Source organism: Paralichthys olivaceus, chromosome 19, assembly GCF_024713975.1.
Source record: "Paralichthys olivaceus isolate ysfri-2021 chromosome 19, ASM2471397v2, whole genome shotgun sequence".
NCBI classification, from domain to species: domain Eukaryota; kingdom Metazoa; phylum Chordata; class Actinopteri; order Pleuronectiformes; family Paralichthyidae; genus Paralichthys; species Paralichthys olivaceus.
In genome coordinates, this window is record NC_091111.1 from 1,536,768 (window position 1) to 1,555,636 (window position 18,869).

The 18,869-nt window shown below is 44.5% G+C and overlaps 2 protein-coding genes across 3 annotated transcripts in view; one reads left to right on the forward strand and one right to left on the reverse strand.

Moving 5' to 3' along the window:
- Positions 1 to 953: 953 nt before the first annotated feature.
- On the forward strand, positions 954 to 7,762 carry mfsd4b (major facilitator superfamily domain containing 4B). The gene is made up of 4 exons (XM_069514652.1): positions 954 to 1,568; positions 3,951 to 4,119; positions 5,153 to 5,269; positions 6,018 to 7,762. Exons 1-4 carry the CDS (start codon positions 1,287 to 1,289, stop codon positions 7,298 to 7,300), a joined length of 1,851 nt encoding a protein of 616 aa, XP_069370753.1. The 5' UTR covers positions 954 to 1,286; the 3' UTR covers positions 7,301 to 7,762.
- Positions 7,763 to 7,769: 7 nt separating this feature from the next.
- Positions 7,770 to 18,869, reverse strand: part of rev3l (REV3 like, DNA directed polymerase zeta catalytic subunit) — a 63,578-nt gene continuing 52,478 nt past the window's right edge. For both annotated transcript variants that reach the window (XM_069514649.1, XM_069514651.1), the window contains exons 21-32: positions 18,487 to 18,605; positions 18,052 to 18,193; positions 17,404 to 17,648; positions 16,133 to 16,241; positions 14,516 to 14,722; positions 14,097 to 14,206; positions 13,139 to 13,253; positions 12,827 to 12,964; positions 12,341 to 12,531; positions 11,503 to 11,749; positions 10,529 to 10,744; positions 7,770 to 8,870 (exon numbers count right to left, since the gene is read on the reverse strand). In XM_069514649.1, coding sequence (XP_069370750.1) covers positions 8,730 to 8,870; positions 10,529 to 10,744; positions 11,503 to 11,749; positions 12,341 to 12,531; positions 12,827 to 12,964; positions 13,139 to 13,253; positions 14,097 to 14,206; positions 14,516 to 14,722; positions 16,133 to 16,241; positions 17,404 to 17,648; positions 18,052 to 18,193; positions 18,487 to 18,605 — 1,980 coding nt within the window. In that variant the 3' untranslated portion in view covers positions 7,770 to 8,729. The remainder of the gene's footprint in view (positions 8,871 to 10,528; positions 10,745 to 11,502; positions 11,750 to 12,340; positions 12,532 to 12,826; positions 12,965 to 13,138; positions 13,254 to 14,096; positions 14,207 to 14,515; positions 14,723 to 16,132; positions 16,242 to 17,403; positions 17,649 to 18,051; positions 18,194 to 18,486; positions 18,606 to 18,869) is intronic.

The following is an 18,869-nucleotide window of genomic DNA, read 5'->3' on the forward strand; positions in this document are numbered from 1 at the left end:
ATCCCTTAGTTGTGCTGCTATAGGTTTAGACTGCTGGGGGAACGCCCATCATGCACTGAGCACTTCTTCACTTCCCTCTGTCTCTCTGTCTCTCTGCCCCCCCACACTCATTTATTTATTTATTTATTAGTTTTAACATGTCATCATGTCAAAGTGTCACTTTGTCCTCCCATAGTCCCTCTGGCTCTTCTCTCTATCTCGTTTCAGATAACTCCGGCACCGGGACTACAGGACCACAACGACCACCATCACCATTGTTAGCATTTATTACAAGAACTCAGCAATTCATTAATATATCTAGTCATGTTGTAGATCTATACATTGTTATTGTTATGGTTAGCCTTGATTTTGATGGTGCCAAATTGTTTCCGGTCTCTCTCTCTCCACCTCATCTCTCTTCTCTCCCCCGCTTTCCACCCATCTCTCCTTTCCTCCCCCCTTACTTTTCTTTCCTCACCCCAACCGGTCGAGGCAGATGACCGCCCACATTGAGCCTGGTTCTGCCAGAGGTTTCTCCCTGTTAATGAGGGAGTTTTTCCTCTCCACAGTCGCCTGTGCTTGCTCATTGTGGGAACTGTTGGGTTTCTCTATGTTAATATTGTTTTAAGGTCTTGACCTTTAAATGTAAAGTGCCTTGAGATAATGTAAATTATGAATTGGCGCTATATAAATAAAATTGAATTGAATTGAATTCTATATTACTGATACATTCTATATGACATTCTACAGTACTTGTACATTCTATAGTACTTGTACCTTCTGCAGTACTTATACATTCTACAGTACTTGTACCTTCTGCAGTACTTGTACATTCTATATTACTGGTACATTCTACAGTACTTGTACCTTCTGCAGTACTTGTACCCTCTATATCACCGATGAGCAGCTGGTGCAGAGACACGGTGACGTCAGGAGACTCCACAGATAAGAGAATGAGAGCGGTGAACTCTGGGATAGATTCTGAACTCCAGAGAGGAGTCCACGCTGCTCTGTCTCACTCTTCTTCACCGGTACTACACCGCACCGAGTGCAGCTCCCTGTGAATAGACGATCTCTGGCTCCGGCAGCCATACTGACAGTGTCTGTGACAGATGAAGGCTCAGGACCACAGACTGTAAATAAAGACGCTGCTGCTGTTCACTGACTCACAGACAACAGACATGATCACCGACTCTGCAACGCTTCGACTGCAGGAGAGCCTCTAACGGGAGGAACCACGCCGGCAGACACGTCCCTCACCTCGGCCGCGACGTTTCCAGCAGCAGCGGAGTAACACGCCGACAGGTATGTCCTCATCCGCGGGGAAGAAGAAGCACGTTCGGTTCGCCAGCCTGGAGGAGGAGGAGGAGGAGGAGGAGGACAACGAGCAGGAGGAGGACACCCTGTTCGACAAGAGGAAAGACGGCGGGTCCGGGCGGGGACTGAAGAGCGCGCTGAAGGCGGCCAAGAGGGCGACGAACCCGGGATGCGACGACCGGGTGCAGGTGGTCGGCGGAGGGAGGGGCGGGACCGGAGCGTGCGGCCGCTGGATGGTCACCCTGGTTCTGTCCGCGTCCTTCCTGGGCCTGGTACATACATGAGTGAAGCTTTTTCAAATCTGCAACACTTCCGGTTCAGAATAACAAGCTAGTATCCTACATGCCTCTGATAATGTTCAGGATCACATGAGGGAATGAATAGACAGGTATATGTCTCTTAATGCATTCATTACATTTAGTCTGTAATGATGAGGGGAATCATGGTTTCAGTAAAATAACTCTGATCGAGGATCTTTCTAAAAAGGAGCCACAATATACACAGAGGGATCAGTTATTCACCACATGTCAACATCCACGTCCTGTTCCTGGTTCACCTGAACATTCACGTCATTCCTTGTTTACTCTTAGTTCGATATCTTCGAGCAAAGCCACACATCATTCAACAGAAAGGAAAATTGTTCCTTGTTCAAACACATATGTCGTTTAAAAGAACTTCGAAAATGGAACTTCTCAACAAATGTCCATGATTTTATAATAAGTTTAGACTTCAGGACAGGGGCCAGTCAGATCTCAGCAGGGGCCATTGCCCATGGATCCGCCCCTGCTTGCTTACTTCTCAACCTTCACCCTCCCCATGGCTCTAAGTTCGATTATCCCTGCAGGACAATGTCAGTACACAATGAAGTAAATTAGGAGACACATTTAGAATCACATGGTGGCTGCCACAGACCCACCAGCATCTCTTCAGCAGCAGTGTAGAACTGAAAGTTCCTGTCTGTGAGTATGGTTCAAATTCTGCCCACAGTCGACCTTCAAGAGCAAACATTCTGGAGAGCAAACATTCTGGAGAGTCTCCTGAACCAAGACAGATGTTTATTTGTTCCCAAAAACAAACTGCTGGACAGGTCCAGTTTGGAGCAGTAGCTATATTCATCGTCTTCAATTAAGTTTGATATATTAGTCCAGGTTTGTTATTTTATGATGTAGGTTTTCTGACCATCAATGATTTCTCCAAACTCTCTCCCAGTCTCTAGATTATCCAGAGCAGTCTGTGTCTACTTTAACAAAGTATTTAAAATGAAGGAGGCACATCCTTCCTGAGGGTTTCTCCTCTAAATCCATTATTGTATCAGTGTTAAGATGCCTGTCTGTCACATTCAGTTCAAGCAGGAGGACCCAAGAATGCAGAAAAAAAAAAAGGTTTAATTCAGACAATGTTCTTTACGGAGAACAAACAAAATCCAAAAATCCAATCAAACTCAAAAAGTGCTCACAGCAAAAGCACGGGAGACACCAGGGGACGCTAGAAAAGTCACCGGAGAAGGATGAGGGAGGTGAGACGACCGTGTAAGACGACAACAAACTGACAAAGGGACGCACTGAGACACATGAGGAACTGGTGAAATAAATCCAAACACATACATAAACACAGGAAAAGGCAAAATAAACAAGGAATCTCTTATCAAAAACTCAAACTCTCCTTAATCAGGAGGCAGCAAGAGAATAAGTTCATGACGAAATCTACAAATACTCTTCATTTAAGAGTCGAAGTCCAGAGTCATGACACCTGTCTTCCAGTACCAGCCTGTAAAGCCAAATGTAATTGTAAATTGTAAAGTACACAGTTTGATTTGATTTGAACTCAGATAAGCACAGATAAGTTCTTCTTGATCTGCCTCTTTCTCTTTTACGAGCAGCGTTCTGACTCGTGTTTCATGTCATATCAAAGGCATAGTAATAAAACACACCTATATTCATTAGCTCAGGGCCAGTACTGACCAGCTGTCACGTTATCAGCTGTAGTACTCCACACACAGGATTTACATAGTTGCTTTTCAGCCCATTTACTTATTATCAGATTACTGGAATTCGTCTGCATACACCCAAGTGTCTGCAGCACGTTATTCAAATTTCTTCAGTCGCAGAGGAGAGATCATGTGGTGCACGCAGGCCTGGTTCACCTCTTTATTGAACACAGGCAGCTGCTCCCACTGAAGGTTCACTGCAGCACAGTGGTTGTTAAAGAACAGAAATCCACACACAAGCACTTTTTTTAAGCACAACAGGGCAAAGAGTGTGTACATGATATTTACTTGACTTACATTCACATGAATACTCATGTCAGCAGTATAACATACGGAAAGTGAAAGTACGGGAGTGTCCTTTAGACCCACAGTGATCACAGAACTCATCCATGAAAGGACAGAGATGCCAGGATCAACATGAATACTCAGTTTGTCTTCTAAGGGGCAGTTAAGTCGATTCTCATTGTGCATGTTTCCATGGTTACTGCTGTCACATATGAGTTGAAACAGCGATGGTAGTTCATACATGTGCTCATTAACAGGAGCGAGTGCTGCGTGTAGAATCACCGAACCTCTCACATACATGAGATTTCAAATGTGAGGAAGCAGTCACATGACCTCCCCTGGAGGAGTTCACCTTGTTGTAACCATTTTCTTGTTTTTCTAGGGGATGGGTATCTCTGTCCTTGGCCCCACGTTTGAAGACCTGGCTGTGAATGTGAAGAAGAACATCAGCAACATGTCCTACATCTTCGTGGGTCGCTCTGTGGGATACATAGGAGGATCCCTCTTAGGGGGCCTTCTCTTCGAATGCATGAGCCCCCACCTCCTGCTCGGTGAGCCCTCCTTCAGACGTGTTTATTGTACGTGGTTTCGTAGACACTGGGCTGTAGCTGCAAATGGATGCCGGTGAAAGAGGTGTTGCTATTCTGAGCTGCAGACCCAGAGCCACTCTCGAAGGCAAGCCTGCACACAGCTGCCTGTTGGAGGAGGACCTTGACTTCTTAGCTGGAGCCGTGTGGCTGCTCTTTTTCATCGTGGGATATTTGTCATCTTTTTTTAATATTGTCTGTCGTGTGCTAGAAGAGTCATCGACCCCTCCACCTTTTGCTGTGTTCTCACATCGACTCCTCCGTAGTTACTAGGGGGTCAGGCAGAGAAAGTCTGCAGAACGCTGGAGGCTCGGACATTTGCATTCACTCATACAGCCCCTGCGGAGAAAGTCCAGAGGATCGGCAGGAGTTCAGAGCATGTCTGAAAGCAGCTCACGTGATTTTCAGGCTGCAGTCGGATGAGGCATTGATTCATTTCAATTCAATTGTACTTGTATAGAGCCAAATCACAGCATACGTCATCACAAGCTACTTTACACAGTAAGACTCTAACAGTTCCCACTGTGAGCAGCATTATCCTTTGCTGTCAGTCTTCCATCATGGTGATGAATATGCTTGGGGATCTAACAGACAGAATATTGGTGTCCATGGAAGTTGACTCTATTCAGAATGAGACAAATAGAATATTCCGTTCATTCCTGTTTACATGTTGCAGAGTATAGCCCAATGTTACTCGCATCATTCTGTCCACCACGCCTCAACGTCCAACGTGATTCCAGTTTTAAAACCTCAATCTGAAAAAGTGCTCTATGCGTACTGTTTGCCATTTTGGATGTTTTCTTTCTAATTTAAAAAAAGCTCCAACTACCTTTTGACTTTTCCATCTTGTTTACATCCAGGTTATCTAGAGTCACCAAGCAGTAAATGTAAACGTAGTCACTGTGACACATGTCTTTAGTCTGCACTTCCACAAGGCTGATAGATGTCGGGCCCATTACACTTCTTCTCACCTTCTTCTGATGATCTGTCTCTCCAGGTTTATCGATGCTGGTCACAGCCTTTGGAATGTGTGCTATCCCGTTCTGTACGCAGGCCTTGGTCCTCACTTTGCTCATGTCCAGCATTGGGATGTCTATGGGTGTTCTGGACACAGGTAAGACAACACTTAGATAGATAGATAGATAGAAAGATAGAGAGAGAGAGAGATGGATAGATACTTTATTGACCCCAGGGTAAATTCAGGTCGTGTAAGTGATTGTATAAGGTTACTGTTTTTTCACACTGTGTGGGAAGGGTGTAAAAAAAAAAAAAAAAAAAAAAAAAATTCCTGCTCCACAGTCTGAGTCAGACTGAAGTGTGTGATATGAAAGTAAGACACATCACGCTGTGCAGTGAAAGCCCGGTGAATCATATCAACACGCTCATGTCATCCACCTGGGCTGTGATATGGAAACGCAGCAAAACCATAACCAAGCTTTGTTCACAGTACAAAACCACACGAGGAACATTCAGACACTCAGTTGTATCTTAATGTTTTTCCTGTGTGTGTGTTTCGTTCATATCCTTTATGTTTCTGGAACTGCAATTACAGATTTTATACGATTTTAAGGTCTGGACCTTCTATGTAAAGTGCCTTGAGATAATGTATATTATGATGTGGCGCTATACAAATAAAATTGAGAAAGGGAGAGTGTGGAACTGACTGTGGCAAAGTGTGTGTGTGAGGCCGAACCCCTTGTGTTTAGTTCTTCATTCCATTCTGATAGGTATGTCATGTGTAGAATGTGCATCACACCCAGTTTTTTCTTAAACAAAGAACGTCGCACAGCAAAAGTAAACAGCAGCCTCTGGTGGCTGATCTGTAACCAGTGGCTCTGTCTGTCTGTCTGTCTGTCTGTCAGGTGGGAATGTGCTCATACTGAAGACCTGGGGCGAGCAGGGAGGCCCTCACATGCAGGCTCTGCACTTCAGCTTTGCTGCTGGGGCCTTTGTGTCTCCAATCATTGCAAAGTTGCTGTTTGGGCCCGATGGAAATAGCAGCATGGGACCCACGCCCACCAATTCAACATCTCCTGCCGCCACAGAACACCTCACCGTCTCTGACGCTCACAGGTTCATCAGCTTCATCCACAGCAGGAGCAGCACCCTCAAATCCATGTGGGCCTACATTGTGATCGGCTCTTATATCGGCCTCATCTCGTTCCTCTTCTTCATCCTCTACACCCGCAGCAGCATGTCCCATGACAAAGCTCGCACGTCGTCAGGAAAGCCCCTGGTGGCCAAACACCACACTGCTCTTGTTATCCTGCTCTTCTTTTTTTTCTTTGGCTACGTGGGTGCTGAGGTGGCATACGGCTCCTTCATCTACAATTTCGCCAAGGACTACGCACACATGCCACAGTCGCAGGCAGCCGGGTTGAACTCGTTGTTCTGGGCAACGTTCGCTGCCTGTCGGGGGTTTGCCATCTTCTTTGCGGCCTGTGCGTACCCGGGGACCCTGATCCTGTTCAGCCTGGTGGGCACCACCATCTCCTCCCTGCTTCTCTGCCTCTTCAGCAGTGAGAAAGTGGTCCTGTGGGTTTGCACTGGTCTCTATGGAGCCTCCATGTCCACGACCTTCCCCAGTGGCATCACCTGGATGGAGCAGTACACCACAGTGACGGGCAACACAGCGGCTGTGTTTGTGGTGGGCTCAGCACTGGGTGAGATGGTGCTGCCTGCGCTTGTAGGCTTCCTGGGAAAGTTCTACCAATACCCCTTTCTGATGTACCTGTCACTCATCACTGCCACCTTCACCTCCATCCTCTTCCCCGTCATGTACAAGCTAGCCTCTGCCCCTAATGGTCAGAGCAGGAAACCCCGCGCCATGGGTCGACCCGACGCCGACGACAGTGAATTCCGTCAGGCACTGCTGGATTCAGGAGCCCATGATGAAGAGGAGGAGGAGGAGGAGGAGCCAGACATCGAGGCGGATCAATGGAACGATGCAGACTTTGAGGTGATTGAGATGGACGACACAGCGAGTCTCGTGAGTTCACCCAGCAAGGCTTCGTCTCCCCCCGATGTCAGCGGTGTGATGGAGCCTCGGTCCGCAGGGGGAGCCTCCTCCTCAGACTCCATCTCTCTGGTAGGAGACTCCCCCAGACGGAAGCTGCTGCTCTCAGACAGAGAGAAGAGAGACTGAACTGGAAAGATTTCAATATACTTCAGATCATTCACAGAACACAGGCAGCTTCACGTTTTAAAACTGCTGGATGAAGGTTCGGAAGTCTGACACAATTTTTTTTTATTGCGAAGGATTTTGTGTTGACCTACTCCTTCCACAGTGAGGTCAAAGGTCAGGGTCAGCTGTGGAACAGAAGTAAAAATTCAGTGCCTTGCTCAAGGACAGATGAGCAGAGTGAATGAGTTGAGCCATGGCCGCTCGCCCTGTTCTCCATCGTCATGCTGCCAAAAATGGATGTCTCAAAACTGGATTCTAGATTGAATGTGTGATGGTGATAGTTGTGTACATGAAGTTGTGTGCACTTATGTAATAGGCATTTTTGGTTTTTGTCATGTCCTGTGAAGTGGCTTGTGGTTCTTTAAATCATGTGTTGTTGCTGTGATTCATTAAGTTTTTATTTAAAGAACTAAATCATTGAAAGAGGACGTTCAGATACATTGACTTTTTATTATATCAATCTCAAACCTCCACCTACAGCAATGTCCATTAAAAACACAGAAACACCTCCTTCATAATCATTATTTACATTTATACAAATAGACAGATCCTGTGTATGGCTGTATGTAGAATTGAAGATCAGGTCTTTACAGAGTTTGATGACAGCTTTTCTTTCTGCACAGAAAATTGGTAATGTACACAAAACCATATGCACAGGGAAATAATAGACTCTTCATGACATACATTATCAAAATACAGTATTGCAACAGTCCCAGATTTAAAAAAAAAAACTGAAATAGTATCCAGTTTCCACTCTGAAGAGAGTTTGACGTGTCAAATCTGTCAAAATGGATTAGTACAATCAAAGTGAAATGAATGAAAAATGGTATCCTGTAAGAGAATGCATAAAGACAGTTTGAGCATTCATGGCCAGAGCTGGAGTTTCTCTGATGCTAGTGAACAGTGGGGTCATAGATGGAGCTGTACAGGAAGTATTTACATGCCTGCAGTCGTCATATAGAAATGCAGAATGTTGTCTTAGAGATTTGTAAAGAGCTCCTTGAAAACTGAAGACTTCAAACTGCTGCTTGCGCTATCAAGAGACAACAAGTCTTTCTTGACTCGTCTGCACGTAGTTCCATGAAAGGTAGTCTGCAGCTGTGTCACCCCCACACATCAGCTCCACTCAGCCAACAGCAGCTAATGGAGATGGCAGCAAACAAGCATGAAGACAAACAGAGGCCTGAGGGGGAGGGAGCCCCTCCCACACACAGGAGGCTCAAACCAGACAGTTGAATAACAAATAACAGTTACAAGACGATGGAACCCCAACAGGGTTTAATCAAAGCACCACATATACAACTGAATGGACAATCAAACACTGAGATGGGGTGGTGGGGGGAGAACAGTTAGCACCAAATCAGCAGGGAGCGCTGGGTTCAGGAGCCAATCAGAACTGCTCCAGCAGCTGTCGGAGGTAGGGGGCCTTGGAGAGCTGTCTGTTGACCCGGGCTAGCTTGTAAAGGACAGGACAGTCCAGGGACACACAGGGAACCTGCCGCTCTGCACAGCCGTTGCAGTTCCTGCAGACCTGCAGAAAAACACACACACACTCGATGAGGGAAGAGTGATTTCAATTGCTATGATGGAGTTCACACTTTATATATTCACATGGTAGAAAAGACGAGGGAAACTACGAGTCTGCAAGATCTGGATGGTGTTTTATCCATAGGACTCAAAGTATCAACAAATACATAAACACACTTCCTGTCACAAGGCATGAAGAACTGTTGGACAAGAAGGGAGTATCCCACTCTGGGGCAACATCCACACCACTACGTCTTAGTTTTAAAACGCATCACTGCTGCTGAGTTTACTCCTGCCATTCACACTACCCTGGAGTTTTTGAGCACCTAAAATGGAAAAGTCTGGAAACGCTGTTGGCCCCACTTTAGTTTGAAAACTCTGGGGCTGCTACATGAGACATTTGGAAACGATGACGCAATTACCCAGATTTGCTTCCTGGTTGGTTCGACTGCAACTGGTTAATGCACTAAACACTTAACTGTCGGTTACAGTCCCACCTTATGATCACTCCAAGAACAGAAATCCCTCTTAACACTATTGTTTTTGTTATTGTTTTCTGTAACTAAGCAACTCCCTGCAGAGTAGACAATCTGCTTTCAGTTTACACTGGCACGCTCATGACCAGTGTGCATGAATGGTTACGTGATATACTTTTTGGGTGTGTTAGCATGCATGGGGTTTATGACTGATTAAGAGCTGAAACCTTTGTGTGAACAGAGCTTGTTTTTGTTTCAAACTGTCTTTTAAAATTAAAATGTTGGAAAAGGATGGAATTCAAATCCTCTCCTCTGCCGCCCACCATGTTCTGACAGAAATGCTGCATGTAAAACACAGACTTTAATGACAGACTTCCTTCGCTTCATCTCCAATCTCTACGTTACAGTCGAGACTGAGGTCATGAGCAGCAGAGACTGGGAGGGTGGAGGTGCAGGGTTTTGTGTCTGACTGACTTCTACTCACATCGAACCCTGTAGTATAAAGTCTAGTCAGGAGCAGGGCTTGAAGGACACTTGCTACTCTTCGTTTTAAAGTGGGGGCTGTGGCTCAAAGGGTCAGAGCAGCCATCCTTGATCCAGAAGGTCTGCTTCTGCATGCCCAAGTGTCCTTGGGCAAGATGACTGAAGACTGAACCCCAAAATTGTCCCTTCTCATTGAGAAAGTGTGACACATATTTGGACTGTGTGAATGGGTGAATAGCAAAAACTGTTCTGTAAAGTGCTTCGAGTGGTCATCAAATATCGAAAAGAGCTATATAAATACAGACCATTTATATGTGCGTTTTGGTTTATTGTTTTTTTGGATGTTTGTGCTTCACTGTGCAGATGTGTGTGTAAGTACACGTCCTCTGGAGAAACCCCAGCTCAGTTCAGTGTATGTCTGAAAACAGCTTAACCTAGCAGACAATCACAGTCTAGTATGCAGCATGCACAAGTGTGATGTCAAAACCTTCAATGAACCTAAACATTTTTAGCAGGCAAATTATTGAAATACACAAAATTGACATTTTCATTTATTCTCTATTTTTCAATACGGGAGAAGTAGATTAATTATTTCAATGTAATTTCACTATTTTATCATTGACAGCTTAAATATTTCTATATCTTCATACTGAGCAGTGGATCTTGAACAGGAAGATCGGTCCCCTCAGCCCCAGCCTCTCACCTTCAGCAGCTGGTCCTGCTGACTCTCCCACTGCCTGATGTCCTGGTAGAGTGTGACAGCAACTCTCTGGGGTTCAGCACGACACCGCGAGCACACGCCCAGCTGGGTCAGCTCATCACACACAGGGCAATGAAGCGTGGTGAAGTACTGAGAAATGGTTCCCTTCCTCCCTGCTTCCTCTCCTCCGGCAGCTGCAGAGCAGGAGGCTTTCTGGATCTGGAGAGAGATGAAGGACACACGTTAACCTCTGCAGACCAAAAAAATGAATATCATTACAATAACTGAAGCTTTACTTAGTTTTCTCTGTTTGTTTTTTTTCTGAGGGATTTCTGTGCTCACAGTCGCAACAGTGTATGTGTCCACACTGTCAAATAATGAATCCAAGCAATAATGTGGAGTATGATGGTATGAAATAAAGGTGTCTGTTCACAAATTACAGATGATTGTGGTATTTATAAAAGTAGGGTCTTCTCTTTTTATAAATCCAATCAAACGTCAGCAACATAAGATGCCAAGTTGTGTTTTGGCTTGTGGTCACATTCATTGCTCTGATGAACTCTGCATCAGCTTGACCAGCAGGTGGCGTGTGTGCTCCATCAGAGCAGATGCTCACTTCAGTATTGCCACAGACTGAGGCAGCAGCGCTGCAGTTTGATGAGACTCATTCGATCCTCAGCAGGAAGCAGGAGAGACATTTTCTCCTCAGCCTTTGTTCTCTCTCCACTAAAAACACATGCTTATGACAGGGATTTTACTCACTTCAGGAAGCTGACAAGTCCATTTATTTGCTTCGTCAAGAATGAATTCAACTGTGAGTCAGATCTTTTATTATAATTCCTCTCCTTCCTTCTTTTGTTTTAAAGGTTTTCATGTTGTTATATAAGTAGGTTATCATCTGTGCTGCCTCTAAGTTGTAACTGTAACACAAGAATCACAGTGGCTGCTCTTCCCCTGGAATGAGCTGGTCCTCTCACCCTGGGCAGCTCCTGGTACCAGCTGAACACGTCCACTCCGATTAGCTGGAACATGCGGGCCAGCGGCGGCAGGATCTGCTTGGTGATGTAGTAGGTGGCGTTGAGGCGGAGGCCCGGGTCCTGCAGAACCTCCATGGGCCGACGCACCAGCTGGATGAGGGGCACGCCGGGCATCCCGTACACGACGACGTAGGGCACCCGCTCGCCCACGCGGGGCTCCAGTCGACGGTCATACACCATCATACGTCTGAGATCAATCGAAACAGAAGACTTGACAAAACTGAGCAACTCATAAGAAAACCCTGTTTATAAGCGCTGGGCTTTAAATCCGTTTTTAACCTGTGCTCTTATGCAGCTCACATCTGACTGTAAATCACTCAAATAATTAATATTGTACAATATTGCAGCGACATCAGAAATCAACATGGCCGCTGCTTTGTGTTGCTGTACAAACACTGTACTGTCTGTGCTAGAGCTCATGAATGAGGCTGAGTGTTTCCCTCTCACCCATGCCTCTGAAATCAGATTTTTTTCCCTATCCATTAAGGGCTGGGTTGCCTAGCAACAGACTCAGGTACTGTACACGCAGGCTAGTGCAGTTAGACAACGAGCACTGTGGGGAAGGAGTAATTGGATTCACACTGAGTACTGTAACTGTAGTTGACAGCACGCTCTTCCTCACTCTCCTGCATATGGACATGCACACACACACATATATATTCACACGTAGAGTACAACTCAGGACTTTATTCATTCATTATTTTCTTTTTATGTTGTTGTGGGGAGAAGGTTGTCTGCCTGTATATGATCAATAACAATGACAATCACACACACACACCTGGTGAGCTCCAGTGCAGGGACGCAAGAGCCGGGCCGGTACGAGCCACTGCCTCTGTACTCCTTGGCGAAGGTCAGGTCCTGCATGCTGGCCCGACCGTCCAGGACCTTCACACACTGACGCTGCACAAACTGTTTCACCTGGCTGATGTCCCGCGTCTCAAACAGCAGCTTAATGGAGCGCTCCAGTATCTGAGGGGGACATGAAGCAATCAACACATGAGACACAACACATGAGACATTAGAGGGGAGAATGAAGACAGTAGACAGACATCAAACAACAGCAGAGATATAGGACTGATTTGATATTTAAATGGAATTATGAGCAGTGACTGTGATTTAATGCCATTACCACTGGTATATTTCAGTCTAGACACAATACCACGGGGCCTTTTTCCTGATTGACAAGCATGAGTAAACGAGAGCAGGAAGAAAGCTGGCATGGCTGTGATTGGTGTAGAGCACAGAGAAATGGTTTGCTTGTTACCTTGGAAACAGCGGGGCAGCCGTCGCGGCGCACTGTCTCGATCCCTTTGGCGTCAAACACGGGTTCCTTTTGGTCGAGGCTTTCGTACATGTATCCCACATAGCGCTTCTTTGTCTGCAGTACACAAGGGAGGTACACCTGGGACGGACAGACACACACACAGAATTTAATTGTACCTCTACATATGTTTAAGAGTGCAGATGGAGAAAGACAATCGCACAGACAACTCCAAATCAAAGTGCACAGACACTTTGTGTGGTATGTGGTGTGGTGTGTGTGTGTGTGTGTGTGTGTTTGTGTGTGTGTGTGTACCTTTTCAAACTTGAGCTTGACAGGTTTGGGATTGGTTGCAGTCACTGCCTCAGCAATCTCGTTGCCAATCTTAAACGCCTGCTCTTTGGTGGCTCCCTTCAGCAAAACAAACATGCTGCAAAGAACATGTCACCATGAATACAGCAAGTTGCCACAAAGCTGAGTGATCAGAGGAGTGGCTGATCTGTCAGAGGAAGTTCTGACATTTCCTACCACTAATGAGTAGGTCATCAGAACTTAGTATGACTTCCTTTCCTGTGTCTTAATGTACCATGTTACACATTATAAATAGTTTGCGGGAACAAGCTAATGTATGTGCAGCATATGATTCCTGCTGATGACAATCTCGGTACAGGACCAGCAAGAATTTCATTATATGACATTTTCAGTTGAAAAAAAACTGGCTGAGTTCTCTCCATCCAATGGCCATGTGCATCTGAAGTCATTAGAGAAGCACATGCGTTCTTGGGCTTCAAATCAGTTTCCTTCCTTCCTTCCTTAGGTGTAACTATAACAATTGTTAGTTGGGCCCTCATTGCTGTTCACACATCCTGTGAAGACATAACTGAAAATATCAAGAGGTTTGACATAAAGAGTGTCATGTAGATGGATTTCTGTGAGACACTTGATAAATGTGGGCGCAGATCTTTTTCTGTTTTCGTTACTGATGTGCAAAAAGAAGCAAAAAGTTAATTCAAGCTGTTTAAAACAAACCCAGCAAGAATTTAAAAAATCAAAGCGTTGTGAATGTGATAGCTGCAGCCATTGTGATACAGAGAGTTAACTTGGACCATTGAACTATTTGGTCAAAACAATCAAGAGGTTAATGACAGCAAACACTGTCTGATAGTTGAAAATGTTGGAGCTGCAAGAAAACAGAGCTCAGGTGCAATCAGTGAAAATAGTGACAGAACTGTTCACTGTGTTATCACAAGGTAAGAGACAGTGGAGTGCTTACCTGTCTGTGTCACCATATACAACACGCGCTCCCCATTTCTTTGTGTCGTTGACCAGTTTGATGGCTCTCTCCAGGGTTTCTCTGGCTTTGTGAACGATGCTGTCTCCAACCTGGAAACAACAGATGACAAGAACCAGATGAATAAATATTATGGGAAAAGATTTGGGAAACACTGGCGCAGTGGTTCAACTATGGCCCTGATTATTTTTCTCTGCTTCTTCACACTAGAAGCAGAAAGGGCTTTGAGCATAGTGAAGCTGAAATTTGAAAACGAAACCAAAACAAATCTGTTGCTCTCTTCCTTGTTTCTTCTTTTTAATGCAAGCTTTGTTAGACTTTAGCATCACTTAAATATTATGAATAAACAAGTTCATCCTTCTCTCCTTCCCCCTCACTCTCACGGAGCAACCGTTGCTTACCTCCACACTGGGCATGCGGCCAGAGTAGTTGGCCGCAGCGTAGCCGAAGGTGACGTTGGCAATGAGCTTGAGTCCGAGCTGTCGGGCATCAAGCAGCTTCATGAGGGCTTTATCCTGCTTGCAGCCTTTCATTGACTGCTTCACCATGATCCTCGTGTTGAGGATTTCCTCCAGCATGCTGGGCAGGACTCCTTTACGCACTGAGGACTAAACATGAAGAGTGAAAACATGAGAATATGTGCAGTGTGGCATATAAAAATAAAATGGAACAGGCTCCCAATCTGATTTGTGTCCCCTGACAGATCATATAGATGTATTTATCAAGGGTCATGATCTGTCTGGTCAATCGATTGACGACAAAACTGTTTAAAAAATACAGTTCTGACATTATTCTTACAATTGCTGTGACTGACCATTACAAAGTCTTCACAACCTTATGCCTTTTATTAACAGGGAAAACCTGAACCAATGATGTGATGATGCCCACTGTCATCATTACACGTGTTAAAGGTCCAGTGTGTAAGATGAAGTGAAAGGGATCTATTGGCAGAAATTTTATGTAGAATAATCCTCATGATGTTTTCACTAGTTCATTTCATCTAAATTAAATGAATTGTAGTTTCCTTTACCCCAGAAAAGGCCCTTTATATTCAAATACTTTATATTCACATCGAGGGGACCCTCTCTACGGAGGCCGCCATGTTTTTTTACAGTAGCCCAGATTGGACACACTAAACACCTTTTCAGGTTTTATGACAATTAAAGGCTACCACAGTTTCTTTTTCATGTTTGGAAGGAGAGGGTGAGGGGTGTTCCACTGCAACATGCAATTTCAACACTAGATATCACAAAATTCTACACACGGTACCTTTAAGAGAACTGTAAAAATACATCAGAATAGGATCTGATGTATTTCTTTTTTAATTGTATTAATTAACAATCTTTATTTATCATTATAACAACCAGTGTGAAGGTGCTAAAACACAGCTACACAATGGTACCTGGTCCCCGTGTCTTCTCTCTCCACTTTCAGGGTGTTTGCGTTAGAGGTGTATGCACCTGACCCCTTGATTATCAGCACCCAATCTTTTGATTAGCAGTCTTTGCTAACTGCACTGCTGTTTGACATTTGCATTCCATGTTGATGTTGTGCAACGTAATATTTTGGCTCTGCACGAGCAAATAAGGATGCATCTAGCAAACACATCAGAAAGAAAGCAAAACAAGGTTAGCCTGGTTTAGCTCATCTGACTGGATTCTGCCAAAATCCAGCTGTAGGGAAAAATCTAACTGAATCTGGATTCATTCTGTGTCTTATTATAACCTCAGTAAATACTGGTTCACTGTGCAGTGGTATGTTTGCGTGTGTGTGTTATGTAATGAGACTGTGGGACAGGAGCCAGGGAGTGTGGAGCAATAAGCGAATCAAAGAGAAGCTTGAATGGAGGGATGCAGAGCATGAAGTGGGCTTTGTGTTGACGTGCTCAGCATTCACAGCAGCTAATGAAGCATAATAAATCTGCATCGCTGGAGGACTCAGAGACATGATTCATAATGGGGCCAAGTGGTTTTCCAGGACAACAAGCTCATCAGAGGAGAGGTCAGGAGGGGCTGTACCTTGACGAAGGCGATGCCATTGGGTGACACAGTAGTGTCGTTGCGGAGCTGGTAGAGAAGCTCGGGAGGAACTCGCAGAGAGCTGCAGCCAAACTTAAACTCATCAGGCCTGAGAAAGAGACATAAGTGCATGAATATCGTGAAGAACATTTATTTGAATGCTGAAAAATATTCAAGATGAAATTACATTTATAGAGGTACTGTTAACTTCTGGTTTGATGTGGACATTTCCTTTCAAAATTATAAAAGAAATCTGCATTACATGGTTCAAATAGATGGTTAAAAAAACATCTACTATTTAACTCATCCTGAACTAGCGAGGAAATTGCAGAAATTAGGAAAATTTATATCCGAAAATGTAACTATAAAAAAGACTGTTTATGCCATGTTATTAGAAATGTGTGTCTGTGAAACTGCGCTCAGTTTCAAATATACACTGATCAGACTCCTATTTAAAGGTTTTTAATGCTACTGGGTAACACTCAATAACAATTTTTTTTTTCAGTTTAGGTTTGGAAAGTGCTTTTGACTGTTAAATCACAGGAGTTTATTCTTCCTCTTTCGATCCTGTTATGGTGCAGATAGCTTAAGACTCCCTCCATAGTAACACACTGCTCACTACAGATGCAATCAGCATTTTTCGCGAGATGCCAACTTCGGATCTGAGAGCTCTGACTTTAGACATAACTGGGGCTGGAGCAGACGGCTTGGGACCCCCATGGTCCTCTAATGCACTGATGTCAGCTTGAGGGGATTCTGGAAGGGAAAAGACCTCCAACTGAAAAGAGCCCTCTAGCACAGATGCCCTGTGATGCTGAGTCATTCTCCATGTTACTGAGCAACCCTAGCCTCACACTTAGTGTGTAGAGTCAGGTCCAGAGCTGTTTTACATATTCATATTAATGTCGATACAATTAACAACAAAGGTAGCAAGTTGCAGATACGATTGAAAAAATAAGTAATTTTGTAAAATGTTTATTTAAAAACCGAGGAGCTTAAATTTCCATCTGTCCCCTGAACTAATTTGTCACTTTCTGCTCTGCTGAGAATGAAAGGCATGGAGCCAGTGTATGTCGGATCTTTTTTGTATGTTGGAGTAATAGAAATATGCATGTTAGAGGCTCATGGCTCCTGCTGTTGCTATGCAACTACAATAATCCTGGATGAAAAATATTTTTTCCCTTGCAGTGAAAACCCACAAAGCTCTCAGCACATCTGCATTTAAATAATGAGAGAAGTAAGGCAGTGTGCTGTAGGTGTGTGGACCTTACGTTCCCAGACTGTCGATGTGACCGAGGCAGGTGGAGTAGCAGTAGTTGTACGCGATGACGATGGAGGGGTAAAGTGACTGGAAGTCCAGTACAACCACCGAGTTACTGTAGAAGCGTGACTCAGGCTCCATCACCAGTGGGATGCACTGAGGCGCCCTTTGCTGGGCTCGCTGCTGGACGCTGGGTGTGACGGGGATGTAGTTCAGAGGCTTGGCCACACGTAGCATCATGGACTCAACGCGGTACTGTAAGGACGAGAAGAGAACCCACCCATAAGTAGAGGACACTCACACTGTTGGCAGTGAGCACAGACGTATTTGAACCCTGTGGGGCAAAATGTGGGTAAAATCTGATGAAAAAAACTGACATCACAAAGGTATCACATAAATTGTTTTGGGGTGGTTGTGTAGTCGTCTACTAACCAGAAGATGGGGCTGGGCGATATGACTTAAAATCAATATCACAATTATTTCAAACTTTTACCTCGATTACGATTAATGAACGACTGTACTCATTTATATTTTCAAGGAAAAAGGGGGCATTACTTCTTCTGCAACGGTGAAGATAAAATGCTGCGCGTTGTGTCATTATCTGCAGGAAGAACTTCTCTCCTGTCTGCAGAGTGTGTGTGTGTGTGTGTGTTAGTACCTGGGATCCTCGGGTGAGAACATGGAAAAACTGAATCCCGAACAGCCTGGCCAGTTCGCTGGTTCTGCCGATGATGTCATGCTGCTGCAGAAGCTGCATGGTGCCACGCACTCTGCTCACGTAGTGGTCGACCATCTTCCACCTATAATGAGATACACATCAGCAGATTCACTGTGACAGTGTTCTCACAGACTATAGCTGTACAAAGTTACAGTCAGTACATGAGGCCTGGACAGGGTGACAGACACTCACAACTTAGTTTATCTACATGTGGTTTAGTTAACTTGTTTGTGTTCATGTTTCATTGTCATGTTTAGGGGTGAACATTTTTTTTTAAGTTATGCCATAGCCGCTAATCTTGCTTTTTCAACTAAGAATAGAAAAAATGAATGAACAATGTGATGCTTCATATTTATGATGAAGTGAGGCACAAACCTGTATAAGTCAGTGTTGTGATCAAACCAGTCAGACAGTGTGCGGGGGCTGAACAGGGGGAAGCGTTGGTGGAGCACATGGAAAGCCACATTCTCAAAACTGTAGTTGTTCAACGTCACCTGGAAGAGAAAATATGAAATAAGAGCATATCTTTAAGGCAGCACCACTTTTACAGGACTTTATCAAGTCCAGTAAGACTCATATGTTGATCAGACACTCTCAAGCGGTGATAAGAATTTAAATGTAACCAAATTGATAAAATACTGGGCAGAAACAAGTGGAAAATAATATGTGGCACTGTCTGACATGAAGTAAAGTTAAAAATGACATCTGAATCTTTTATGACTGTGGTTCCTCACATTTTTGTTTGGTAAGCTGTTAAA